At 45.7% G+C, this 28000-nt stretch overlaps 1 protein-coding gene across 2 annotated transcripts; it reads right to left on the bottom strand.

The window, feature by feature from the left end:
* Positions 1-89: 89 nt before the first annotated feature.
* On the bottom strand, positions 90-27964 carry ST13 (ST13 Hsp70 interacting protein). Of its 2 annotated transcripts, none has more exons than XM_043969333.1 (12): positions 27554-27964; positions 13786-13843; positions 11419-11494; positions 11250-11320; positions 9677-9743; positions 8934-9018; positions 8586-8696; positions 7356-7458; positions 6678-6794; positions 4929-4977; positions 2758-2891; positions 90-1482 (listed from the first exon to the last, which is right to left on the bottom strand). In XM_043969333.1, exons 1-12 carry the CDS (start codon positions 27661-27663, stop codon positions 1354-1356), a joined length of 1110 nt encoding a protein of 369 aa, XP_043825268.1. In that variant the 5' UTR covers positions 27664-27964; the 3' UTR covers positions 90-1353. The 2 variants fall into 2 exon arrangements, with proteins under 2 accessions (XP_043825268.1, XP_043825269.1); XM_043969334.1 differs by lacking the exon at positions 27554-27964 and adding an exon at positions 26771-26860.
* Between the last annotated feature and the right edge of the window lie 36 nt (positions 27965-28000).

A 28000-nucleotide genomic window follows, 5' to 3' on the forward strand; every position in this document is an offset into this window, starting at 1 on the left:
TGCCATAAGGAACAGCTCCCTACCAGAAAGCAGCGATGAGATGTCTCAAAATAAACAATCCTACAATGCAAAAAGAATCACAAATCTAATCTAGTCATAAATCACGTGTTTAATATTGAATCATATAGCCACATTCACCTACATGTTTATTATGTATCCACTAATGCAATCCTCATGCCCTCCTTCCCCAAAATGGAAAGATTAATGCAAATGTAATTGTCAAGGGATATTTCCCAAGTAAAAGAAAGAAAACCAGGAACTTCCTCCTTCTGGGTAGAGAAAAATAAGTAATGCTGGGGTGCTCAGGGTCCCACTGAATAAAAATGAAATTTCTTGGCCAAATGAGCATTGGCCTATATGGAGAAACACAGTTTTGCATTTTACATTAAACCAAGCATTCAGCGATGCTTGCACAATTAAGTATAATATGAATGGTGGCCTTCAGAAATACTGACTGTATGAGGGCTATTTTTGCCTAATAAAATGAGGGCAAAATAAGACCGGAAAACAAATGAAAGCACAGACCCAAGAGGGGGCCAGGTGTCTTGTTAAGGAAAGGAGAACAATTCACATCCAAGAAGAAAAGGACCCTTCTTCTTCCTTTCCTAAACACAAATACCAACTATAACGGTGACGTGCTGGACAGAGAAATCAAGATTCCAAGGTGGGGAGCCAGTCTCCCAGAAGCATTCCCAAAACGCATGCCCTCATCACAATGCAGGGTCTGACTGTTTCATTCCTTTCCACAAGGACATAGGAGAGAACACCTGGCAACACCGCTGCCAGCCCTCACTGGCTCTGACCAAGTATCATCGGTGGTCCCACATTTGGTTTTACCATGAAAAGAAGCATTTTTTAAAAAGTGTGTCAGAATTAAAAAAAGATCCCAATAGGCATGAACCCACTTCAAACTTTACAGTTAAATGCAGAATATTCACCTCTCTCTGACTGGACCAATTTTCTACCATAACTGGGTCAGAAACATTTAATATAAGTCTCTTTTTCCTCACCCTGAAATCTAATCAAGTCCAAGGGAAAGCCAAAAGTGATCAGTGAAGAAAATAACTTTATGCACTATCTTTCCTTTCTCCTTTAAGTAATTTTAACGTTTTGGAAAATGCTTTTGTTTAAGTTTGTGACTCAGAGTAGGACAACATCTGACAGACTAATGGCCAACCAATCACTGTAAAATGCTCCTGTTGCATGGGGGGGGGGGGGTGGATTATCTTCCAGGCCCCCCCAGTTTTCTTCATCAGAAGGTCAGAGGTACATTTGGTTTATATTATTGCGAGGTCCATTAAGTGATCTGGGTTGTTTTTCCGTCAGTAAGGGCTTTATTTGTTAAAAGGACATTTATGCTTGACCTCCAAATTTGGCTGACAATTTGCTGATGAGATTCATAACCTTTGGGTTACTCTGATATTTGGACATGTTCGCGGGATTCTGTGCCACATCCTGGAACGCCACCATTACCTCTGGGTCCTGCAAACAAAGTCGTACCACACGTTAGATGCATTAGCCTGGAATAAAGTCCCCAATGAGCCCATCTATCCGTCTAGATCCTGCTGCCTTTTCATCCTGTCAGACTGTGGCCAGCTGGCCCCTCTGTTTTCAGTTGGGTTCAAAAATCAGCTTCTCCTTACAGGTGACAAAGAACAAATGATCCCACAAGAAACAGGTGCCGTCCACCTCCAAGTACAACCACTGGGTTGAGTGCTCCCCTTCTGTCTCCCCCCACACTAAGCTTTCGTTTGCTGGCCTCTTTTAGGAGCTGTTTCCTGTCAACCCATCTTGTAGACTTTGGTTCCAAGGTTTCCTTCATCTCAATCATGCCACACGACCAGAACACCGTGATTGCAAAGGACAAGTACAGAAAACCTCAACATTCCCTCATGTGAGCCAAGACGTTTACAATGTAGCTGACACCTTATTCTGTCACCCACCATTTGTGAAGCTGCTTAAATAATTGTAGAACATATAAGGAACACAAAGAGAAAAGTGGGTATTCCTAACCCACAATGAGTTTAGAAGGGAACGAGCTAAAGAGCTCTGTGCCAACCGACACCCTTTTCCAGAAGGGCTCTGATTTATCCAGGGTCCTTCCTTCTTCCCTACCCTGACCACTCAGTCCCTCCACCCCCCAGGAAAACAGCTTAGAATGAGGCAGGGCGGCCAACCTTCTGGTGATGGATGGATGTCTCCAGGCTAGGCTAGGCTGAACGTAACATGAGACACCTCTGCCCACTGGGAAGCAGCGGAGGACAGCTTCAGTAACACACTGTGTACACAGGGCCTAGAAGCCATGCTACCTCTGCATGCTAGTCTTTGATGGGTAAGATCCTTAGTCATAGTCAAGGGGGGGTGGGGGTGGGGGGTGGAGGCAGGCACCTGCAGGGAAAGAACAGCCTTAAACTATAAAATTCTCTATCTTGAGGGCAGCTAGGTGGTGCAGTGGATAGAGCACTGGCCCTGGGTTCAGGAGGACCTGAGTTCAAATTTGGTCTCAGACACATGACACTCACTAGCTGTGTGACCCTGGGCAAGTCACTTAACCCTCATTGCCCTGCACCAAAAAAATAAAATTTCAAAAAAATCACCCCCATGCACAGTGGGGGACTTTGTGGGTTCCTTGAATGATAAATTAGCCATTCAACAGGAAAAGCAAAATTCCTAGAATGGTTTAGTTGTTAATGTGAACAAGTAAAACTGATCTACCTACACCTAGTGGGGTAGATGGCCTGTTTTTATAAGTCTTACCTGCATGGCTGCAAGCACTTCAGGGTCACTAAGAATCTCATTGAGCCCAGGCATTCCTGCCATACCAGGCATGGCCCCTCCCATGCCAGGCATGCCACCTCCTCCAAAGTTCCCTGGCATGCCTCCAGGGAAACCTGCAAAATGAGAAGAAAACAAAACAAAAAAGAATCACATAACAGTGGCCGTGCTTTTAAAGAGAGGAATGCTCGCCCTCCCCCCAACTGACCATATCCAAGGCTGCTACTCAGAAATGACTAGGCCTTCAGTTTATGGGTCTCTCCCATACTCTCTTGATCACAGGCCTTTATCCTGAGGCCTTGGCCTGGGGCATCTGACTCACAGAAAGACCATACACAAGGATCCCTATGTGTTGCATACTAACTCAGCTATAAAAAGTCATCGTTAAGGGGCAGCTAGGTGACTCTGGGCAAGTCACTTAACCCTCATTGCCCCACCCAAAAAAAAAAAAAAAAAGGCATCATGACCTATGCTGCACTGACTTCCCAGTCCCATTTAAACCTGGTTCAGGCCACACTCAAGAGGGAAGGTTCTGGGGCAAGTGTGCCCTCAGATTCGCCCTGCTGGCCTAGACATTCAGAACAAGGACAAGAGACTTGGACTTTCCAAGTAATTTGATTGATACTGATTGTTTCAGACAGATTTTTCTCTGCTCAAGTTTCTACAACAAAATATTCACCAGAATTCTACCTTATGATTCAACAAATCACAACTCAAGGCACCTTAAGTAGCTCCACAGTTCCTATGAACATAGAAGCCAAGAAGCCTACTGAATGAGTCCCCACTGTCTCTTTATTCACCATCTTTTCCTTATACTCTCATCTTTCCTCAACACACGGAAGCTCACCCAGCTAGATGGCGGCTCACACCACATGGCACATCTTCCACTAATGTTAGATTCTTCGTTCACATTTTAGGTCTTCTGTTTCAATGCTACCATCTACTTCCCCCCACCCTCCCAGGGCAATGAGGGTTAAGTGACTTGCCCAGGGTCACACAGCTCGTAAGTGTCAAGTGTCTGATGCCAGATTTGAATTCAGGTCCTCCTGAATCCAGGGCCGGTGCTTTATCCGCTGAGCCACCTAGCTGTCCCCTTCAATGCTACCATCAATTAGGAACTGCTCCTTATGCACTCTATCACTACTAATCCAAATTGCAGAAGGCCAGTGGAATTTCATACAATCTCAATCCATGGGGCTTTAATGCTTCCTTTAAGTTATAGAAGCAACCCGGCACAAGGGAAACAGCATGGAATGTGAAGGGGAGGAAAGAGACCAAAGCTCCAATCCTGGTTCTGAACTTTACTCCATCCACATGACCCTGCACTTATTGCTTTCTTTCTCTGGGTGTCACTTTGCTCCTCTGTCTGTGAGGGACTGAGGGGGTCACATGATCTAAAGCCCTTCCCAGCTCTGGAGCCTCTGACAGGAGGTGCAGAAGTTGGTTATCTTTGTCTCTGCCTCTGAGAAACCCTGGCCTGGCCTCAGCAAGACATAAGGTAGGTCACTGAAATACCCAGGGAAAATATCAGATTCACTTCAAGACTTTCTCTGCTCAGAAAAAATTAACCTGGCTATCATTTAAGCTTTCTGGGCTCCCCCCCCAAATTCAAGCTGGGCTTTCTGCCCTCTTTTCCTGAGATGTAAGACTACATAACTGGCACATTCTGGCACAACTGTCTCTTCTCTAAATCCTATAAACTTAGCCCATGCTCTCCAGTGATACATACACAAGAAAATTCCACTGCAACAACCTGAAGGTTTCTTGGAGTTCACAAAAACTGGCATTTTCATAATGTCTACTTATTGATCCCTGGCAAACCCAGTAATAAGAATTCAGTACTGGAAGTCACAAACTCTCATCACTACCATGAGCTGTGTGACTTCTGATTTCATTTCTCTCTGGGCACCCATTTCTTCATTTGTCATGAGAGGATCAGACGAGGTGACCCAAAGGTCCTTAAAATTCAAAAATTGTATGACACTTTTACAGAATTTAAGAATATAAATGTTGGAAAGGACACAGTGAGAGTGAAATCTTTGTGAAAAAAATTACAATAATGGAGATTAATATTCTTCCACAAGTGGCCAAGAAACAAAATACACTTCCACAATTCAAAACACTGGCATTTAAAATTTTTTATCGGGTGGTACCTGGAAAAGAGCCAAATTGGGCTCCTGAAGTTCGCCGGGCTTCTTCCTCCTGTGAAAAGAAAAAAAGAAAAAGTTCATCATTCCAGAAAAATTACCTTAACATTACTCACTTGCCTCAACTGGGGAGAGAGCTCAGGTAACACTTCACTAGGAAGCTGGTCCTTCCCTTAACATCCAAACCACCTTGTATTGAACCATTCTGTATTTATTCTTTAATATACTCAAAGTGCTGCTGCCTCTCCCAGTAGAATATAAGCTATACTGGGGCTGGAGCTCTTTTTTTGGTCTTTGTATACCCAGGCACTCAGCAGAGTCCTTGGTACACAGTAGGTGCTAAATTGCTAGTTCATGGATTTTTAAATGCCTCCAAACTCCCCTTTTAAAAACCTACCTAAGGGGGGACAGCTAGGTGGTGCAATGGATAAAGCACCAGCCCTGGATTCAGGAGTACCTGAGTTCAAAATCTGGCCTCAGACACTTGACACTTACTAGCTGTGTGACCCTGGGCAAGTCACTTAACCCCCATTCCGCCCCCCCCCCAAAACCTACCTAAGGGGACAGCTAGGTGGTGCAGTGGATAAAGCACTGACCCTGGATTCAGGAGTACCTGAGTTCAAATCTGACCTCAGACACTTGACACTTACTAGCTGTGTGACCCTGGGCAAGTCACTTAACCCTCATTGCCCCGCAAAAGAAGAAAACAATAAAAACCTATCTAACAGCAGAATTTCCAAGAGGCCAGTGTAAAGACCAGAAAAAGAAAAATAACTGAAGCAAAAGCCACCAAAAAATGTCACCACTGCATATATATGTTCAACTGAATTTTTTTTTGTTTGGTTTTGGTGAGGCAATTGGGGTTAAGTGACTTGCCCAGGGTCACACAGCTAGTAAGTGTTAAGTGTCTGAAGTCAAATTTGAACTCAGGTCCTCCTGACTCCAGGGCTGGTGCTTCATCCACTGCGCCACCGAGCTGCCCCTCAACTGAATTTTAAACATAAGCCTGGGCAACAAACATTTGGCAAAACTTATCTGTGCTTCTAAGAGACCCAAATTTCTTCAACGTCAGCAGAGCATGATGCCCCATGCCGGTGTCAGGCTCTCTGTGGCCCCTGGTTCTCCACATAAAGAGGCAGTGGGAGATTCAGGGAGGAGCACTTAGAAACTAGTGACACAGTTAGGATTCTTTCTAATGGCAAAAGTGAAGCATGAGACAAACAAGGGGAAAAACACCTTCTGGGATGAAAAACTTTAACTTGGTGGGCAGTAAGTTTTGAGGTTTTCTGCTCTGGAATTAAGTGATCATCCTACACTACTGCCCGGAACAGATACTGGTCCAACAGTGGGCAGAAAATCACTGTCTTGGAAAGATATCAATAAGCTGCCCCACATGGGAAGAGGTTGATTAAGCTTCCTTCTCCTCTAAGGTGGGAGCCACCCACTCACTAAGGAAGTTCTGTAGACATAAACCACACCCACTCAGGTTAATAATTCTTTACGGCAGGGGCAGCTAAGTGGCGCAGTGGATAGAGCACCGGCCCTGGAGTCAGGAGTACCTGAGTTCAAATCCAGCCTCAGACACTTAACACTTACTAGCTGTGTGACCCTGGGCAAGTCACTTAACCCCAATTGCCTCACCAAAAAAAAAAAAAAAAAAATTCTTTACAGCATCACTATGGTCCTGTGGACCTATGTGGAGGACCAACATCAATGACAGGGCCTGATCTCAAAACTTTGGTTCAAAGACTTTACCCTTTGGGCTCGCTCATGTTCCTCCCGGGCCTTCTTCACCCTTTCTAGCCTCTCTTTGATCTCTCGCTCCTCACGTTTTCGTTCATATTTTCGCCGATGCTCAGCAATCTTCTGGGCCTGACAAAATGAATGGAAAGAGAAATATATTTTTCTCCCACAAATGAAGTCAATATTATATTGGCCATCTGTATAAGCTATTTATGAGAAAGCTACTATCGCTGGGAGAAACTGCAGTCACAAGCTCATGTTAGTCACACTTGAACCTCTACAAGCTGGCAGCCCAGGGTCACCTTGGTCCTTGGTTTGCCCCATCAGCCATATTTGCAGGAACTCTCACCAGGGGAGTCACAAACACCCCAGCCTCCTAAATCTAACAACCCAAACCTAATCTGGTTTTGAGGCACATGCCAACACCCCACTGGTGATCATTTCAATGTGGGGCACCACCCGTCCCGTCCCCCTGGGCAGGATGGATGTCCCATTGAGTCGCCCATCACCTAGCTCTTGGATCATTCCTGCTTCTTCTAATCTTGCCGCAGGCATGTGGGTATCCAGCTCCTTCACTCCCCCTCCAAGGGAGATCTGGTTGCTACCCGAACTAGCCTCCCTTGAGCTGCTTCTGCTTCTAGCAAATGGGATGTGGTAGACCGTTGCCCAGCCACACCAGTCTTCACTCACCCTCGGCTGAACTTCTTTCAGCATAGCACTGGCATCTTCATCATAGTCCAGTTTGCAAGCCATGGCAAGATCACGGGCTGACTCCTCCCAGTGGCCAAGGAGTCTACAATGGATTGAACAATTGAGAAATTCTTCCCATTTTCTCTCTGCAATCTCTTCCCCCCCTTCCCCCAAACACTGGGCCACCCCACCTGCTTTTCAGTCCAAAACAAACCAAGAGGATAAACCTGATGACCTAAATGAGCCAGGTAAGAATCAAAAGCACAGCTCGTTTGTGTCTCTGGGTGGTCTTTACCCCTCACATTAACTACATTGTTGGATTCAAGTTTTGACGTAACTGAAAAATAACTGGTGTTATTTCTGGTCTCAGTAGTGTCTACTGTTTAAAGGGAAAACTAAACAAGAAAAATTATTTCTTATTATTTCAGGTTTTCATGAATAAAATAGAGCAGAGATCGGGGTTATGAAAAAAAACATGAGATGGTTTTAATCTTCCCAGCCAGAGTGATTTTCAGGGAACTGACAATGAAAACTTATTTTTCAGTTTTTTTTTTAATGTGATTGGTACCAGCGTCAGTTCTTTCTCAAGCTTATCATAACAAACCAATCCAAAGGAAATATGCTTTCTGTAAGCAAAGGGGTTTTTGCATTAAAAATAGACATCAGGGGGCAGCTAGATGGCGCAGTGGATAAAGCACCGGCCCTGGATTCAGGAGGACCTGAGTTCAAATCCGGCCTCAGACACTTGACACTTACTAGCTGTGTGACCCTGGGCAAGTCACTTAACCCTCATTGCCCAGCAAAATAACAACAACAAAAAAAATAGACATCAGCCTCATCGAGCCTCAGAGGCGGAAGAGTCACAAAACTGAGAAGCCCTTTGGCCTTGGATGCTCTACTACTACTGGGGAGATGCCCCAACACGAGTCAAACAAAAGAGACCTCAGAGCCAAGGCTGGGGCCGAATTCTTCACCATCAATGTACCACATTGTAGGTGCAGAATGTGTGGAACTGGGTTAAGTGGGTACGGCTAGTTTACTGAAAAAGCCTCTAGCACCCATCTCCTAGAAGGGTGAGATAAATGGGTGAAGCCGAGATGAAGGGTCCCAGGTGGCTTCTGGCTGTGGTGAGCCTCTTCCTCCTCCTTCTCCACGGGTCTATCCAACTATGCAATGAGACTAAGTTACAGAGGTTGTAACACACCAGCCCAGAGTGACTCCCACTCTCACCTGTGGGCTTTTCCTCGCCATTTGTAGGGCTGGGCGGAGTCTGGGTTTATCTCAATCGCTCTGTCACAATCTCTAATAGCAGCATTGGGCTTTTGCAGTTTTATAAAGATACTAAGAGGAGAGATGTGGCATTAGAAAGCATTCTTCTCAGATAAAACTTCTAGACATTTTCAAACACAATTCCACAAAAGCTTGATACAATAGTCACTACCACAAGAGGAAAAGCTTACAAAGAAGAGCCCATTTGGAACTTCCTCCTCCCAATGCAAGGCAAACTAGAAAAGGAAAGCCCCAACCTCGGCCCCCCCCTGCCCCTCCCCCACTACTTCATGTCCTGGGGCTCCATACCTGGCTCTCTTAGCATATAAAATGGCCAAACGGGGATTCAGTTTGATGGCCTCCGTGAATAACTGAATGGCGGTCTTAAGGTCACCTGAAGTAATCATCAAGGGGAAAAGCAAAAATCAAACATAAAAACCAGGTTAGTCAAAACAAAACAAAATAAAAACCACGTTAGTGTTTCTGTCATATGAATTTGCCAGCATCTAGAATCGTCATTTACACTCTTTTTATGCCCAGCAAAAAGGCTACTGGTTCCTTAGAGCAATGTGCAAAATGGGCTATTAGAAAAGGAGACAGGTCTGCTTCAGGGTCTCCTGAACTGGTACATCTAAAGCCCCCATGGGGCGAATACTTGTGATTGTCCATTTCCCTCCCCAAAAAAGGCTGCTGGAAACTAGGCAGATATACCATTAAGGGAATCTGGGAAAGGACACAGAGTTTTAAACTACCCAGCCCTGGATAGGGCGGTGCAGGGGGAGTGAAGATGGAAAAGAGGCCTATATTCAAACATCATCGCCCTCTGTCCAGAAGTATCACCACCATCTTGAAAAAAAGAAAGCCCGCCAATGTGCCTCCAAACACAGGATTTCCTCCCTCTGGTGGCTTCAGAGATTCACTCACACACCAAATTGCCAGATCTCTCCCAAAAGTACTGGGAGGGGAAAAGACCTGACATTTTTCTTCCTGTGCACCTGCATAAGTCTGGGCCAGGTACCTCTAGGAGGATCTGAGAAGCCCCCACTACTCACCACTGTTGAGGGCATCAATGGCCGCCACTTTCTTTTCATTGGCCTCATCCATCATCTCATCTGTTATCTAGAGAAAGATAAGAGAATCAATCATCTCTGGTCTGGAGCAGAGAAGAGGGGACTTCAAGCCCGACCTCTACTTTCACCTGGGCCAGACTTAGAGAACAAACTACTTGAAGTGTTTATGAGTGAGTAAATGGGAAGTCCTTCTGAAAAGGGAGAAAAAGTAACTAACTGCTAAATGGAAAGGAGAGAATCAAAACTTAGATATACATGCTCCACAACTGATCATTTCTGCCCATGAAAAAAGTCACAAACTTACGGAAAAGTAAAGGGCCCCACCACGTCCCCCAACTGTCATGCTTTCAGGCAGCAGAGAGTAAGGTTCTGTAATGTCTGCCCTGCATGAGCTTTTTGCTCGGTGCTTTGTTTTCCCCACCAGGGTTTTAAAAAATTTCCCTGTCAGTATCCAAGTCTTTCTCCTTTTGCCATTAAGAACAAAATCTATGAGAAGTACCAGTTACACTAGCCTTTTCTTCTTCTTACCAGATTTAAAAGCGTGTTCTTTAATCATTAGGACCTTTCTTGACCCATCTCAAAATGCTTTAGATTTTTGGCTTATGCAGTAAAAAATCCTCTCCAGTTTACTTGGTTGGTTTATCATATCTTCCCTATGGACAGGTGTGCTGTGCCACCCTCTGACTTCCAGGACATCACCCACTGCCCATGGGATATATTGCAACAAGATGTCCCAGAAGCACTTCAAACCTCATGTCCAAAACAGAGTTCAGGATGGTTTTCCTTGACACCCTCGTTTCTCGAAGGGACAGTAGCCCTCCCTATCTAGGTTCATTTGAAACCTTGGTGTAATACTTCATCCCTCATTCTCCTGCATCCAAAACCGGGCTGCTGCCAAATCTTGCCCAATTTTCTGCCTCCACAATACTCTTTGAATCTGATCCCTTCTCTCTATTCCCACAGCTACCGTCTTAGCTCAGGCTGAAGGCCTTCACCTCTCCCCTAGACTACTGCAATGATTCTCCCGATCGGTTTCCCTTTCTTCACATCTCTCCCTACTCTAGTCTGATGTGAACATGTCACTCGGGAACTCCAGACTCCCCATCATCTCAAGAGTAAAACGACAAATTCCTGCTTGACTGCACAGCAGGGTCCCACCTCTCTTCAGAGCCTAGTTCTAGATGACTCTACCAGCCACTCTCCCCTCTATTCTTCACACGTTACCCCAGACTCCCATGTCTGCTGTCACAAAGGCCTGGGTATCCCTACTCCCTCCAACCCTGTTCCACACCTTCGACACAAAGTCTTTCCTGCCCCATAGTTATCACCCCGTACTTATTCTGAGGCTACTCAGATGGGCACTTGCTCTTTCCCTGACAGAACAGGCATCCCCCCTCCCCCACCTCATTGGTCCTTATATCCGAGCACAGTGCCTAACATACAGTAAGTGCTTGATGCTCATCCCACCTATCTTTCAGAACCAGAGAAAAGACAGGGAAGTAGTGACACTACGACCAGCCATGGAGAAATAATCTCGGGATGCTCTTGAACTCACCTCGGCAGTTTCATCTCCCATTTCCTGAGGGGAATCTGTATCTGCTTCAATCACTCCTTCATTATCGATCTCTGCAGGCAAAAGAAAAGACAAGCTATCAGCCACCTGGCAGATGCTTTTATGGGTTCCCACCACCACCTCGTGAACCCTGTGACTACACCCTCCTCACCTACGTCACTTTCTTCACTCTCTAGCTCTTCTAGTTTGGGGGATTCCTCGGGCTGCTTACTTTCAGTTTTTTCCTCCTGACAAAAGAAGGGTCAACAAAGTTAGACTGTACCCAGTAACTTTCAAAGTTCACAGACTCTTCACACAACTTGAAAGTAGGTGCTAGGAGGCAGGGGCAACACTTCATAGTGGGAAGAATCCTGGCTGGTCATTTAAAAGAAGTAGCACTAAAAAGTCACTGAAGCAGAAAATTTGTTCAACTCAATCTTTGAAGACTCTCCTTCTTTAATTCCAAAATGCTCTATGATTCCAGTTTAACAAGCCCAGGATTTAACACTGGGCCCAGAAATTATCCACAGGCTATGAAGCCTTCATGTAGTCTCAGCAAAGGAGATACTTGTAATGTGCTCAGTACAGTGGCTATTGCCGAAGTACTTATCCTCCCTCTCATAAATGCCAGATGTCAAGTCAGAATTTTTCATAACAATTTTTTTCTCATTTTAAAAAACTGGTAGAAGTTTTAGATTCAACACACCGGCAATTTTAGGACTGTAAGGAGGGGGAGATAAACAGATCCAAAAGAAACCCAAAGAGGGTAGAACAGAAAGGAAGCTGAGCTCCTGTCCACAATTCTTCCAGAACGAGCCAGAAAATACAACAGAAGTGAATGAATCCTAATGAAGAAATCCAGAGTGTCCCTGTGAGTCCTTTGTCTGGTCCAGGCTGGCAAAGGGAGACAGGCCTGAAGACATTGGGAACAGTGTCAGGCAGGAGCGCCTGGGACACAGGAAGGTTATGCAATACCACCGTGATGATAAAATATGAAAGATTTAACTACTCGAATCAACACAATGATCAAGGATCCATGATGAAAAAAGCTACCTATGTCCAAAGAGAGAACCGATGAACTCTTGAATGCAGACTGAAGTAGACTTTTTACTCGTTTGTTTTGCAACATGGCTAACATGGAATTCTTTTGTATGACATCATGTATAAATGATATATTGCTTGCCTTATCAATGGCTGGAGAAGGAGCTGGGAGGGAATTTTGAACTCAAAATTTTAAAAAATGAATGTTAATAAAAAGAAAACTGCCCAGACCAAAGGACCAAGTAGAAAAAGAATCTACAAGTCACCTTCCTCAAAAAAACAAAAAAACCAAACCCTCAAAAAAGGGGGAAGCTAGGTGGTACAGTGGATAGAGCACTGGCCCTGGATTCAGGAGGACCTGAGTTCAAATCCAGCCTCAGACACTTGACACTTACTAGCTGTGTGACCCTGGGCAAGTCACTTAACCCTCATTGCACCCCCTCTCAAAAATCACTGCCAAAATCCAGAGCTTTCATGTCAAAGAAAAATTAATGCAAGCAGCCAGAAAGAAAAGAATTCAAGTATAGAGGATCACAGTCAAGACTGCATATGATTTAGCAGCCACACTATAAAGGAGCAGAGAACCTGGAATATGACATTCCAAAAGGCAAAGGAAATGGGCATTAGCTACGAATAACAGACCCAGCAAAACTGAGTATCATCTTATGGGGGAAAGCTGGACCTTTTAATACAACAGAGTACTTCCAAGTCCTCCTGATAGAAAGACCATAGCTGCAGAGAAACTGAGATTCACATACACAACTGAAGAGTAACACAACAAGGTCAACATGAACAAACAAACAAGGATAGAGGGAGAGGATACATGGGTCCCTGTGAACCCCATAATCATCAGGGCTCACAGAGGGAGTCCAATGAGCCAGGGTCTAGGAGTGGTTCTGTTATGTCTTGATGATCTTGAAGGGAGGATAAGAGAGGCTAGGAAAAACCATCTCACACAGCAAGGGTACACAAGTGCCATCCACACAAGGGGGTGGGGAAAGGTGGGCTGACACTTGAACTTCACTTCATTCATCTGAACTGGTCAAATTCTAAGGCTGGACAAAAACACTTCTAACTCTGTTTGAGGTGGCAATCTGAGGGGGCGCCCATAAACTGAAGAGCAGATAAACAAATGATGATCTCTAAGTAGGAAGGAATAACAAGTACTGGGCAGAACTCTACAGCCTGACGCCCAACCAGGATTCCAGGAATAATGAAGAATAGTCTACCCGCCCCAGCAGAGAGAACCGAAGGACTGAGCATGTGACATGAGACAAATATCTTCAGGATGTGGCTAAATAGAAATCTGTTTTCACTGACCATACATGTGTACAATGAGTTTGGGGTTGGGTTCTCAATTTAGGGGAGGGGGTGCTGGGGAGGCAGATCTTGATGGAATAAAACATTTTTTCAAAAATAAGAAACCAACAGCAACAAAAAAAGAATGCCAGAGTTAGCTGTACTCACAGTGATCAAAGTAGAATTAATCTGTACATACCTTGATTTTTTCTTCTGATTTTGCCTTATGTGGAGCAGGTGGAATTTTACCACCCATACTGGAGAAAAAAAGAAAGAAAATTCGAATTTTAGTAAAATATTCATTAAATATCTTAACACAAATAGTTGTATTATGCTATTATAGTTGACAACAAGCAGCTATGGGTGCAGCTAGGTGACACAGTGGATAAAACACTGGCCCTGGATTTAGGAGGACCTGAGTTCAAATCTAGCCTCAGACACTTGGCATTTACTAGCTGTGTGAGCCTGGGCAAGTCACTTAGCCCTCACTGCTCCAACAACGACAACAAAAAAAACAAAAACAAAAAGACAAGAAGCAGCTCCGTACTACGAAGGAACTGGATACCTGGGAGGAATCACAGCCAGATGGGATGGCTCAGAAAGTCACACTGGGAGTGTTTATATACTTGAAAGTCAAGCTGTGCAAAAAGAGCCCAAGTTCCCTGTGCAATCACGGTTTTCTATTCTACTATGCAGATGGCAGTTGTTTCCGTTGGCATTTTGTTAATGCCATAAAACCCCCTTTTATCATGGGTGTACCCCCAAAGCTAAATATCATTGTGTGTGTGTGGGGGGGGAAGGTTACCCTTGCAGAAACACACGCACTGTAAAACCTAAACTAAATGAAACACTTGTGCGTCATACACATTTAGCTTTTCCCTGATTACCCCACAGAGAAGCAAAAAGCTTCAACCATTTCCCCCACACTTTTTAGTCTTATTGCTGACATATCTAAAACAGAATAAGAACTTCTGGCAAGGTGGCTAAATGGGTAGGGACTCAGGACTGAGACTCATCTTCCTGAGTTCAAATCCAGCCTCAATCATTTTCTAGCTGTTGTGACCCCTAAGCAAGTCATTTTACCCCGTTTGCCTCAGTTTTCTCATCTGTACAATGAGCTAGGGAAGGAAATGGCAAACCACTCTAGTATCTTTGCCAAGAAAAAAAATGCAGTCATGGAAAGTTGGACATGACTGAAAATGGATTAAACGGCGACAAAAATAACTTATTTTGTATACTGAACAGAGCTTCTTTATCGATTTAGGCTCCTATAACTTGGGGTGGGGGGAGGAGAATCTGCCTTGACCTTTGTTATCCCTTCAAACAATCAAAATATCAAGCTATTCAGAATTAAGGACCATCTGATATATTGGGAGAGGAAATGGGATCCAAAAGAAGTAAAATTTCCTTAATACAAAATTAAGAGCCACCCAAAATGCAGTAAGTTGTCTTAGTCAGGTTCATACTTTATGCAGGGGTTGGAGTGGATGACCTCCTAAGGTCCAATGTAGAGTTTTAAATTCTACCCCAGCCCAGCCCAATGTAGCATTCTATGCTACCAAATTTCTTAAACACTTATTTTTCAACTTGTTAAGAACAGGGTCTAATCCATCCCCCAAGGTCATTTCTAATTATTTCAGTTGTTTTTCAGTCACATCTGACTCTCCTTGACCCCATTTAGGGTTTTCTTGGCAAAGAATGGTTTGCTATTTCCTTCTCCCACTCATTGTACAGGTGAGGAAACCGAGGCAAACAGTGAAGTGACTTGCCTAGGGTCACACAGCCAGGAAGTGTCTGAGGCCATATTTGAACTCGGGTCTTCCTGACTCCAGGTCCAGTGCTCTATCCACTGTGCCACCTAACTGCACAGGTCATTTCTAGAAGGTTCTCCAACTGTCTTCCCCCTTCCACCTCCAAGTATTTATCTCCATTGACCTCTGTAGGATTTGACAGGATTGACCATTTCATTCCTTCTTCATCCTATTTCTTTCTGCATAACCATACTCTTCCCACCACTCCAACAAGACGTGGGACATACTTGGAAAAACCACTGAATTTGGAGCCCAAAGGCTCAGGGTGGAGTTAGGGGATCAGTGCTATGAAAGGAGAAGGGATTCCAAGTACCTTTTATCTTGGCCAACCCCTTTAATTTACAGATGAGCCAACTGAGCCCCTGAGAGTGTACACAGGACTACCCAAGAACACACAGCGGAAGTATGAAGTGCCAGATGTGAACCCAGGTCCTTGCTGTGAGGTCCTGGGAAGCTGAGTCTTCTACTTAATCTCTAAAACTGCAAGAAATTGATTCCATTATCTTTACCTTATGAAATCTTTTGAGGATCAAAGAAAATAAAATTCTTTGTACCCCTTAAACATGACACGAAAGGTCAGGTTTTCTATGATGAGCATCTCTTCAAAGTCCTTCTGATCATGGCACAAATTTATGCCAATGCAGTCAAACCAACTCGAGTCCTCCATGAAGTCCTCCCTGGTTTGTAACCAACCCAGCCACCAGCAGAAGTGATCGAGCCCTCCAGGGAGATGTCCCTCTCAGAATTTTCTGGGTGAGGGCATCTAATCTGGTAGTCATTGATCTGTTTTTTATCTCTCCTATTAAAGTAAGCCCTTGGAGGGAAAGGAAGTTTTTCATTTCCAGAGCTGTTGTGGAGGGAGAAGGGTTTTGTCAACCTAAAGGAATTACATAGAAGTGATCTGCATTTCACCTCTGAATCCCCAGTGCTTTGCAATAGGTCACAGCAGGGATTTAGTAAATAAACATTCCCTGACATCAGGACCCCAAAAGAGTAGATAAAATGCCATGCACAGCCAGCATGGCCCCTTCCTTCTCTGCACAGGCCAGCAGGGGAGGCCCTGGAACACCTGAGACATTATTCGATGTTTAGTTTGGCTGACCCCAGCCCCTGGCTTCCTTTCCTTTTTATTCTTTGTTACAAAGGACAGCTCTCTGGAAAGGAGAGAGAGGGATGCATTTGAAAAGGAAGGTAACATTAAAATCAGAAAATATGAATAAAAATATTGTTAAATCATAGCATCCAGGAATCATCACTTGACCATTCCTTTATGATTGGATAATCATCAGCACGAACATGTCAAGTGACAAAGGATTTCAAACATGACTGCAGGCCAGCATATTCTGCAGTATACAACAAAAGGGAATGGCCACCAACCTCTGGGGTGTGAGAGGGCTTGTGATGTCAGGAAGAAGAGCATCCAGATTGAAGGCAGCCTAGTCTAATTTCCTCAAGGCCAAATGTGGTCTTCTCCAAATAGGTGAAGACTCATGGCCAGAACCATCCCAATTTCTCAATCCCTCCCTAAAGAGGCAGCCCTGACTGAATGGAAAATTTCATGTGTGATCTGTCCCCAGCTGTGAATCACTTCTTAGTTTTGTTTTCATGAGCACCTGACAGCAGGCCATGCACACAGCTGGCGCTTTATAAATGCCTATGAAATTGAAGAAGAAAAAAAAGCAAGCAGAGAAGGATGCTAGCCAGATGTCTCAGGCGATTCCATCCCAAGGACCCAATGTGACTGTTTCATGAACTCCTTCCACTAGTACCATTTTCCTTCTGGTCCTAGCTCAGCAAACTGTGCAAAGACAACACCATGGACACACAGAGAGACAAGATAGATGAGGCAAGTCAAAGGGCCACCACCTTGCCATGGGCTCTGAAGATGCTAAGAGCCCAGGGGCCAGGGGGCGGTTAGGTGGCCCAGTGGATAAGGCACCAGCCCTAGATTCAGGAGGACCTGAGTCCAAATCCGGCCTCAGACACTTGACACTTACTAGCTGTGTGACCCTGGGCAAGTCACTTAACCCGCATGCCTCGCAAAAACAAAAAAACCAACCCCCCCAAAAGAGCCCAGGGGCCTGTACCAACGCACCCCACTTCCTGAACCATCTACTCCTTCCAGTCCAGCCCCCCCTCAATCACTAAGAGGAAACATCATTACAGAGAAAGAAGCTACCTTCCTCACCACTAGCAGCAATAATCTGAGGGACACACGAGGTCCACAAACTGCAGCCCTCCCCACCCTCCTCCGACCACCTCCCTGCGAAGCACCTTCCCTGTGGAGAAAGGGCCAGCCAGCCTCACTGAAGCAGCAGGGCATGCCGGAGGAAAGGAAAGAGGCTAGAGTTCAGGCTACCCTCTTCCCCTCCCAACTTGACCATCATCCCCTCTCGGAACCTAATGGAAACAGCCCAGGCACCTGAGCCAAGAGCCTTGGGAATAGCCACACTACCAACCAGTGCCATCCACCAGCATCCTGGGAAGCCACCCCTGGGGAGATGGAGCCTGGGGGTGATTCCTTCCTGCGGGGGCTGCAGTCACAGCTCCAGAACACCCAGAAAGGAGGGTTCTTATCACCAATGTCCTTGGCCCACAGTCCAATACCAGAAAGTACCATGATTTCATCATTGGCAATGACATTAAGGATAAGGCCTGACCATCTGCTTTGTGCATGCACCCCAAGGACCATGGGACATGCCCAGCTGACTGGCAGCTGAAACCTTCCTTATGTGTTGTCTCTCCCATTAGAATGTGTGTTCCCTGAGGCCAGGGGCCGTTACTGGTCTATGAAGCTGTAGCCCAGGCACTCAGCACAATAAGTAAGGACTTCCTATTTTTCATTTGAGTGACTTAGGTCCTATCCAACAGCTTTCCTTCATGTTACTCTGTACTTTTTCCAGTCTGGGAAAAGGAGACTGGCAAAGGCTTCCAGTAGAAGGGATGGAGGGGGATGGGAGTGGGGGCTGTTCTGTAATAGGTCAGAGCTGTTCCAGCCAAGCAGTAGGGTTGGGCTGTGAGGAGGTGGTGAAAGAGTGAAAACAATGTTTTCTAGAGGGTTTGAGGTGAAAGGGAAGAGACCTCAAGGCATCTAGAAGTCAAGTTAAGGTTTCTTAAAGTTAAGCAACAGGAAAAATGTCCATAGAAATGAGGATGCTGTAGAGCAACATCTCACAGACTACACAAAAATAAGGTCAAAATGGGTGATACCATAAGCAAATTAGAAAAGGAAAGAACAGTTTACCTGTCAGATCCATAGAGAGGGGAAAAATTTATGACCAAACAAGAGATAGAAAACATTATGAAATGCAAAATGGGTCAATTTGATTACATTAAAAAGTTTTTGCACAAACAAAACCAATGCAACCAAGATTAGAAGGAAAACAGAAAGCTGGGAAACAATTGTTACAGTCAGTGCTTCTGATAAAGGCCTCATTTCTCAAACACATATAGAAATGAATCAAATGTATAAGGATACAAGTCTTTCCCCAATTAAGAAATGGTCAAAGGATATGAGTTTTCAGATGAAGAAATTAAACCTATCTTTAGTCCTATGGGAAAATGCTGTCGATCACTATTGATTAGAGAAACGCAAATTAAAACAACTCTGGTACTACATCATACCTATCAGATTGGCTAATATGACAAAAATGGAAAATGATTGATGTTAGCAGGGACCCGGGAAAATTGGAACACTAATGCACTGTTGGTAGAGTTGTGAACTGATCCATTCTGGAAAGCAATTTGGAACTATGCTCAGAGGGCAAACTGCATTTGACCCAGAAATACCACTACCAAGTCTGTATCCCAAAGAGATCATAAAAAAGGGAAAAGGATCCACATGTGTACAAAAATATTTATAGCAGCTCTATTTGTGGTGGCAAAGAATTGGAAACTGAGGGGAGCCCATTGATTAGGGTATGGCTGAACAAGTTATGGTCTGTGAATGTGATGGAATACTATTGTGCTATAAGAAATGATGAGCAGGCTGACTTCTGAAAAACCTGGCAAGACTTATATGAACTGATGAAATGAGCAGAACGAGGAGAACACTGAATAATGTTCACAGTAACAGCAACATTGTGTGATGATCTGCTGTTATAAGACTTAACTCTTCTTAACAATACAATGATCCAAGACAATGCCAAATTCTCATAATGGAAAACACTATCTACATCCAGAGAAAGAACTATGGAGCTTCAATGTAGATGGAGACACACTATCTTTCACTTTTTTTGTTTTCTCTTTCTTGTGGTTTTTCCCGTTTTTCTGATTTTTCTTTCACAACATGACTAATGTGGAAATGTGTTTAACATGATTGTAATCCATATCAGATTGCTTGCTGTCTTTGGGAGGAGAGAGGAACGGGAGGGAGGGAGAAACTTCTAAAACTCAAAATCTTACAAAAATGAATGCTGAAAACTGTCTTTACATGTAATTGGTAAAAATAGTATTAACTGATAAAAAAAGAAAAGAAAAGAAAAAGGATGCTGGATGGCACAGATTCCCAGAGGAGAGCCACCTGCTCCTCAGAGCTAGAAACAAGGCAAGGATACAGAGGAAGAAGTTAACTGAGAAGGAAGATGACAATGATGGGGGGGCTGCAGGATCTGTGCTGTGGCCCAGCCTTTGACAGTGACACCACTGCTAGGCCTGTCCTCAAGACACCAGAGCAAGAGGAAAAGGGCTGTGCGCACAAAAATACGCCAGCAGCGCTTTAGATGGGAGGTGCCCATCCATGGGGAAGAATTGAATAAATGATGTCGTCTGAACGAATGGAATACTACTGCGCTCTAAGGAAAACCTGTAGGAAGTGAGCAGGAAAATAAAGGCAAACAACCAAATGACTGAAGAGCCCATCTCGACCTCAGAAGGCTGATGATGAAGACGAGGAGCCCCCTCCATCCTGCCAGGGAGGAAGACACTCAAAAATGCAGACTGTGACCTACATAGTTTTGGATGTGGCCAATGCAAGAATTTGTTTTGCTCGACTAAGCTTACAATAAAGGGGTTTTGTTCTTCCTTTTTTCCTCTATTTGGGGGAGGGAGAGAAAATAGATGCCTGTCAATTGAAACAAATGACGCGCTTTAGTGTACCTTGAGGGAAATGAATACAGAGGGGTCATAGAGGGAAAGTGGGTCTGGCCCTAGATGTGCCAGTGTCTTCAATGCTCCGTACCTCAGTTTCCTCATCTGCAAAAGACCATAAACACCTGCCTCACAAGACTGTTAGGGGCTAAAGGGGACACCCTTAATAGAGTGTTTTACAAGTCTTAAATGCCGATCTGAACCCTACTAGTAATATTATCAGCTCCACTTTCTCAGGGCTGGAAGAGGTACGGTTAGCTGATGAATGGGGCGGAGGGCTAAGGGGAGAGGGGAATTGGAGGGGAAGAACGAAAGACTCTTGTATTGTATCCAGGGTCCAGCTGACGTGATCAGGCGGAAGGAACAACAGCCGGGACAGGATTTTTAAACAAGCTCCAGCATGTTCTTGCTCTTCGGCCTCGTGCCCTCTACCTCTTCCTCTGAAGGGCTGCTGCTTCTCAGAAGCTACACCTCCAAGATGTTGCACAGGCCCGCCTGCTGCCTCCCTGGGCTTTTTCTAGCATGAGCTAGCTGGGACCCCCTTTGGGTGCCATCTTCCCATTAGGCTTAAGCTTCTCAAGGCTGGAGTCTGTCTTTCTTTCTGATAGGATCTGCATTTCCAGTGCTTAGAGTGCTTGCTGACTGATGAAAAATAATCACACAGAAGTCCAGGAGATCCTGGAAGATGCAGTGACTGAGGAGAAAATGACTTCCTCAAGTGCAGGTCTACACAGCTCGCTTCTCTACCCAAATTCCCTATGCTTTTAAAGGATCCGTATTAACTCTTCCCAGTGGCAACAGTGGTGTGTGATTGAGAAGGGGGGGGGGGCAGCAGCTAGGTGGCACAGTGGGTAGAGCACTGGCCCTGGAGTCAGGAGTACCTGAGTTCAAATCCAGCCTCAAACACTTGACACTTACTAGCTGTGTGACCTTGGGCAAGTCCCTTAACCCCAACTGCCTCACTTTAAAAAAAAAAGAAAAAAGAGGAGAGAGAGGGCAGCTAGGTGGCACAGTGGATAGCCTTGGATCCATGAGGACCTGAGTTCAAATCTGACCTCAGACACTTGACACATACTAGCTGTGTGACCCTGGGCAAGTCATTTAACCCTCATTGCCCCACCAAAAAAAAAGAAAAAGAAAAAAAGAGGGAGAGAGGGAGAGCACTCCAGCATGAGACATAGCTTGAGCACATTGACCGTGAAGTTATAAGGACCTGGGTTCAAGTTCCACCTGACTGTGTGTGTGTGTGTGTGTGTGTGTGTGTGTGTGTGTGTGTGTGTGTGAGAGAGAGAGAGAGAGAGAGAGAGAGAGAGAGACAGAGAGAGAGAGACAGAGAGAGAGAGAAGGAGAGAGAAGGAGAGAGGAGGGAGGTGAGAGGGAAGTGGGATGGAGAGGGAGGGACAGTGAGACTGACTGACACTCTAGGGAAGTCTCTTCATCTCCCAAGCCCCTAAACAACTCTTGAAGCTACATGGAAAGTGCTGGCATGCACTGAGAGGAAGTTTCCTCATTTGGGAGTCCACTCAATCAATGACATCAAATGTCCAGTTCCCATCTTCCTGACAAAGATTATCCAGTGTATGGATTATTTAAAAAAAAAAAAAAAGAATATGGGGAGGCAGCTAGGTGGCACGGTGGATAAAGCACCAGCCCTGGATTCAGGAGGATCTAATCCAGCCTCAGACATTTGACACTTACTAGTTGTGTGACCCTGGGCAAATCACTTAACCCTCATTGCCCACTGGCTCCCTTGAAATAACAGAGGGCTCCTACCCAAAGGCCTACTGTCCCTAGGCTGGGGCCCACTGCTGGTATTCAAGCCCGTACCTAGCACCTGTTAAGTGCTTAACATGTTTGTGGCCTAAACTACTAAAAATTAAGCCATACTCCCCAAATACTGCTTGGAGAGGCAACACCAGGAGTCCGAATAGCAGGTTTTATTGCACACTCAAAAGCAACAAGAATTTGTGGTCATCAAACACTGCAGCACTAACAAGAGGTGTCTGCAAAATGGTCACCAGGACAACCAATGCAGCCGATGTGCCAACATCAGCTGCTGAAGATGAAGTGGTAGAATGATTGGAATACTTCAGGGCTTCCTTGCATAAAGGTGAGGAGTGGGAGAAGTACATAGGAAAGCATGGTTTAGGAGAAAGAAATGAGAGAGCCAAAACCACACAATCTGTCTAATTTGTATAGAAGAAGCTTCATCCTTCATGCTTTCTTCAAAAAAAGAACTGTGCCCAGCAAAGATCCTCAAAACAAAACCACCATTTTAATAGGCAAAAAGACAATTGAGAAAAAGGGAATTATCCTTGACGTCTCTGGAAAGATGAACCATTAACTCACCAGAACTAAAATCAGACTTTAACAACAAATACAATTATGAGAAAAATAATAACAAAATAAGACATACAAAATTATGAAGAAATATTTCAACAAGCTACTGAAAATTCAAATATGGTCAATGGACAACAGAAGTGACAGCAAAACTGACTCTTTCATCCAGAAACTAAACTAATGTATATCAGTTGCTACAATTAGACCAGAAGAGATCAGAAAGCCCTTTAGCCGGCAATAATGTGAGTGGGTTCAAATATAAACTTGTTAAACCTTACAAATCTTACAAAGAATGACAGGTGATTGATTACAAGCTCACAGGGGTTTACCCTGTTTGTCCACACAGGAAAAGATCAAATGGGTAAAGAAAGTCTATTGCCCAGAGTTCAGCAGGCCTCTAACCTTGTAGAATTGGAATGCAGTGTCTCTAGATCTGGGGCAGACACTAGAGATGGACAATGAATGAGCTGAGCCAAAGTGAAAATGAAGAGGGGCTGTTTTACTTCCAGTAAGTTGTAAAACCCTTTTACTTATTCCAAGTTTCCCATAACAGCAAAAGCCTATCTTTAAAAATTAATCACTAGAACAGGGCTGTTGCACGGAAACGGGACGTGGGCCATCACCACCTCTGAAGAACGAAAGATAAACATACCACACAGAGAAGGATGGAAAGGTACTCGCCTGGATGAGCAGGCTATCTTATGTACCCAACTAGCAACTCCACAGGATGTCAGCAGAAAACAAAAGGCTTCTAGCACCTTGAGGGAGCTTCCTTTGCCTAATTTCCGGAAGGATATGGACAAGGCTCAGGTGGGTTGGGCAGGGATGAATGAGTTGTCACCTGCATCTCTGAAAAGACCCTAAGTGAAGAGATCACAAATCCATTTAAGTATCTGAATAAAAAAAAAAGTCTCTTCAAATTTTGAACTCTTAAAAATTTCAAAATCCATAGAAAGTCAGGTTGGTTGTTACTGAAACAACAAATGGTAGTGTCTATTGTTTCCCTGTTCCTTAATATGTGGGGAATTTGTAAAATATTTGGATATTTCTGAAGAATGAAAAATGGAAATAATCTTTTTCAGAATGTTAAAAGAACATGCGCAGAATCTCACGATAAGTTAAATTACAGACAAAAGCTTCCTTGTGAAAATATCAGAGACTAATTTTAGCATAAAAAAACTGTAGACTGGGGAAATTGTTGGAAAGTGATAGCACTATTTTTGTAAAAGCATCAATAAAAATGTGGTTTAAAAATTTTACTACAGCTTGTGCTAAGAGCCAAAAATTGTACATGCCCCATGTCCTTTCAGTAACTAACTTCCTTTTGCTGGTCTTACATTCCTGGGTTCATCTTCCTCTTTAAAAATACCAGGTTTGGGGGCAGCTAGGTGGCACAGTGGATAGAGCATTGGCCCTGGAGTCAGGAGGACCTGAGTTCAAATCCGAACTCAGACACTTAATACTTACTAGCTGTGTGACCCTGGGCAAGTCGCTTAACCCCAATTGCCTCACTAAAATAAATAAATAAATAAATAAATAAATAATACCAGGTTTTGCAATCTCCGTGTAGTCTCTGTGTCTTTCTTTGCTAAGTAGAATTGGAGGATCTTTCAAGTGGATTAAAAGACTCTGCCTGAGACTTCTGGGAAAGACCCAAGGCATGAAGGGAATAGCCAGAAATAGAAGCCAGAGAGCTAAGGGTACAAGTGGTCAACAGACATGAACAAGGTTTTGTTGTTAACTATCAACAGGCACAAGAAAAATGCTCCCAGTTACTACTAAGAGACACAACAGAAGGGCTCCCAATATCTTTCCAACCCAAGTTTATCTAGAGAGACCTCAAAAAGTTCTCTGGAGAGATGACAGTTCAAGCCATGGGAGCTGGTGAGAGCCCCAAAGCTCAAGCAGAGAAGAAGTCTACAGACAGAGGGGGGCATGATTTGGAGGCACAATGGGGAAAGAAGCAGAGCCAGAAGAACCAACATACAGATTTACAATAACGTAAATGGAAACCCAATACCCAAAGGCCACCGAGCTCAGCTTAACTGCAAGGACCAATCCTGGTGCTATAAAACATTAGTTCTCGTTAACATCAGAAACTGCTACCATTTTACCAGTGCAAACAGGGTTGCAGAAGAAGCCTTGCCATATGCATTGCAGCTGCACCCCAAGGACCTCGAAGTGGGACAGAGAATGGGGCTGTCAGACAGCAGAGGCTAAGTGTTTGTGTACTGCAGTGTGTGGCACAGCCTTGGGCACACTGTAAGCACTTGTTTCTTCAAGCAGTCACTCCTCTCAGCAGACTGAGGGGGAGACGACAGAGACAGGGTTATTTTGTTGATGATGCTTAGCTGTCCCTTTTGTTGTTGGTGCTGCTACAAGGAATGGCTCAAATGACGCTGGATGACAGAGCAGAAAACTATGGAGCAATAAAAATAGTTAAAAGACAATAACTTCCCATGACCAACAGGCGCTTAAAACTTCTTACAGCTATCGAATGCTATATCCTGGAAGTATCAAGCTTCCTAAACATGAAATCAAACCACATGGGTCTCTGAAATGTTAGAGATGTGATGAACCTTACACATTAAGTATGCTGTTCAACCCCTTCGTTTTGCTGAAAGGGAAACCAATGTCCAGAAAGCCAGTGTTTGACAAAAGACCACAAATCTGGGCTCTAAAGTGGCAGCCAGGGTCTCTGGTCCCTCCCTGGCCCAGTATTGTTTACCCTGAACAATTAAAAAAAATTTACTAAGCCCGATACTAGACACTGAAGACAAAAATAAAATAAAATAAAATCATCCCTTCCTTCAAAGAATTCACAATTATACTCAATACAAAATTACAGATCAAAGAAACACAAAAGAAGAGAGGAGAGGACGGAAGTTTCCCCAGGAATCCCATGGAGTCTTGAAGGGAAGCTGGGGAGAGCTACCTGGCCAGCACATCTGTTTGGAGAGTAATGTCAAATCCCTCTGGAAAGGGAGTCCTTCAGTATGATTGTGAAAGACTTTAGCTGCCAAAGAGAAAAGTTGCTATTTTTCCCTAGAAATGACAGTGTTCAACATCCTCACAGAGAGAGAGAGGAGAGGGTCAGACATGCTTCAGGTCTGAACTCTGTCCAGTGGCCTAAAATCAGCTGCCACCAAGCTTGCAGGGCAGCAGCCAATGACACGATGACTCTCACACCCCAAAACAGTTTGGGCTCCTTAAGGACAAGCATCTTGCTATCATACTCAGCTTGGGCAAGAAATGCAACCTAACCTTGGGAAAGGCTGAGTGAGTGACCAAGGACACTTTGCTACCCTACTATCATAGCTAAATCACAGTTGTGCACATAAAGTGCAGCTTCATAGTGCTGTCAACAGGCCCCAAGTCAAAAAGAACTGAGTTCAGGGGCAGCTAGGGGGTGCAGTGGATAAAGCACCTGCCCTGGATTCAAGAGGACCTGAATTCAAATCCGGCCTCAGGCACTTGACACTAGCTGTGTGACCCTGGGCAAGTCACTTAACCTCAGCTTCAATTTCCTCCAACTGCAAAATACGGATAATAAGACTGACTTCTCAGGATTGTTGTGAGGAGCAAATGAGATATTTGTAAAATGCTGAGCACTGTGACTGGCTCACAACCACCGTTCTAGCAATCCTTTTGAAAGAAAAAAGTCCTTTACAAGCACCTCCAGTGCTCCTTAAATGTTCATTCGCAACAATTCATTAAGGCAATACTAAATGCTAAGAAAAAAGCAAAAGCAAACGCTAGACCCATGCTAGATGCTGGGATATAAAGTCCCCAAAGTCATCAAGGCAACCTCAAGTTCAATGCTGAGCAATAAAGAAATGCAAAACATTGGCAATAGTTGGATGCCAAGGCTGCCTCAGGGTAGAGGAGAAAGCAGGCCTGGTGCCAGGAAGACCAGGGTTCAATGCCCAGTCCTAACACACACACCTGCCTGGATGGAGGGAGATCGCGGAGAAATGCTAGGTCCAGGCCCTAGCCCTTATATTGTGTGGCCGCTGTAGCTGAAGGGTCCGGGGGGGGGAGTAAATAGACGAGGGAGACTGGAAGCCGGGGCGCTCCAAAGACTCAGGCGGGTTCCCCCCCGGGTGACCTTGGTTAAGGCCCTCGCCCTCGCGGTTACCTCCCGCGAAAAACGGGAGCACGTGACCTGCAAGAGCCCGACTCCCCACAAGCGGGTCCGCAGGGCCCCTTGCCCCGCCCACCTCGCCCGCGGATCCTCCCCTCCTGCCCAAATCCTGCGGGGCAGCCGACCCCACCCTCGGAGGGGGGGGGGGCACTTAAAGCCGGAGAGAACAAGACGTGCCCGGAAATAACCGGACCTGGCCCGGAGGCCCCCTTCAGGAGAGAAAGAAGTGGCCGCCCCTCCCCCCTGCGCAGGGCGGGCGCGCGCGCCCCTCCCCCTCGCGCGTTCAGGGTCTTTTCCCTCCTCGAGGCCAGGGCACGCGCCCCCCCCCCCGCTCCATCGGGCACGCGCGCCCCTCCCCCTCGCGCGTTCAGGGTCTTTTCCCTCCTCGAGGCCAGGGCGCCCCCCCCCCCCCCGCTCCATCGGGCACGCGCGCCCCTGCCCCCGGGCTAGGGGCATCCTTCCAGGCCGAGGCGGAGCGGTTGTTCGTCGCCCCCCCCCCGGCCCCCTCGCGCCCCGCACGCACTTCCGCCCCGACGCCCCCTCCGCTCTCCAACGGTCCCCTCCCCGCCACAGTCGCGCCTCACCTCTCTACCCAGTCCCGGAGAAACCGCAGCTCGTCGGTGTGCAGAAGGCCCGGGTCCTGCTGGCAGAGCCTGATGAAGGCCTGGAGCTCGCTGAGCTTGCGGCTGTCCATGTTGGGCGGAGTCGGGGCTGGGGCTGGGGCCGGGGCTGGGGCCGGGGCCGGGGCCGGAGCCGGGGCCGGGGCGGCAGGGACCGGAGCAGCGGGCTCTGGAGCGGCGGCGGCGGGCTCGGGCTCGCGCGCGGGCTCGGACTCGGGCTCGGGCTCGCGCTCGGGCTCGGGCTCGGGCTCGCGCTCGCGCGACACGAAGCCGGCGTTGGCGGAGACGGAGGAAGCGGAGGAGGTGGGCAGACGGACGCGCGACGTGGGAGCGGACTGGGTCCGGGACGGCAGGTGGCTCCGCCCCCCGACCAGTCTCGTGGGGCCCTGGGGTCCTGGCCGCGGCTCCTCC

This window comes from Dromiciops gliroides, chromosome 5, assembly GCF_019393635.1.
Source record: "Dromiciops gliroides isolate mDroGli1 chromosome 5, mDroGli1.pri, whole genome shotgun sequence".
NCBI classification, from domain to species: Eukaryota; Metazoa; Chordata; class Mammalia; order Microbiotheria; family Microbiotheriidae; genus Dromiciops; species Dromiciops gliroides.

Excerpts from the sequence above, each read along its gene's own strand:
- ST13 (XM_043969333.1), bottom strand. The coding sequence starts at position 27,663 with ATGGACAGCCGCAAGCTCAGCGAGCTCCAGGCCTTCATCAGGCTCTGC. Across the intron at positions 9,744-11,249 it reads TGGGAGATGAAACTGCCGAG|ATAACAGATGAGATGATGGA; the intron begins GTGAGTTCAAGA and ends ATCTTTCTCTAG. Across the intron at positions 8,697-8,933 it reads TTATATGCTAAGAGAGCCAG|TATCTTTATAAAACTGCAAA; the intron begins GTATGGAGCCCC and ends CTCTCCTCTTAG.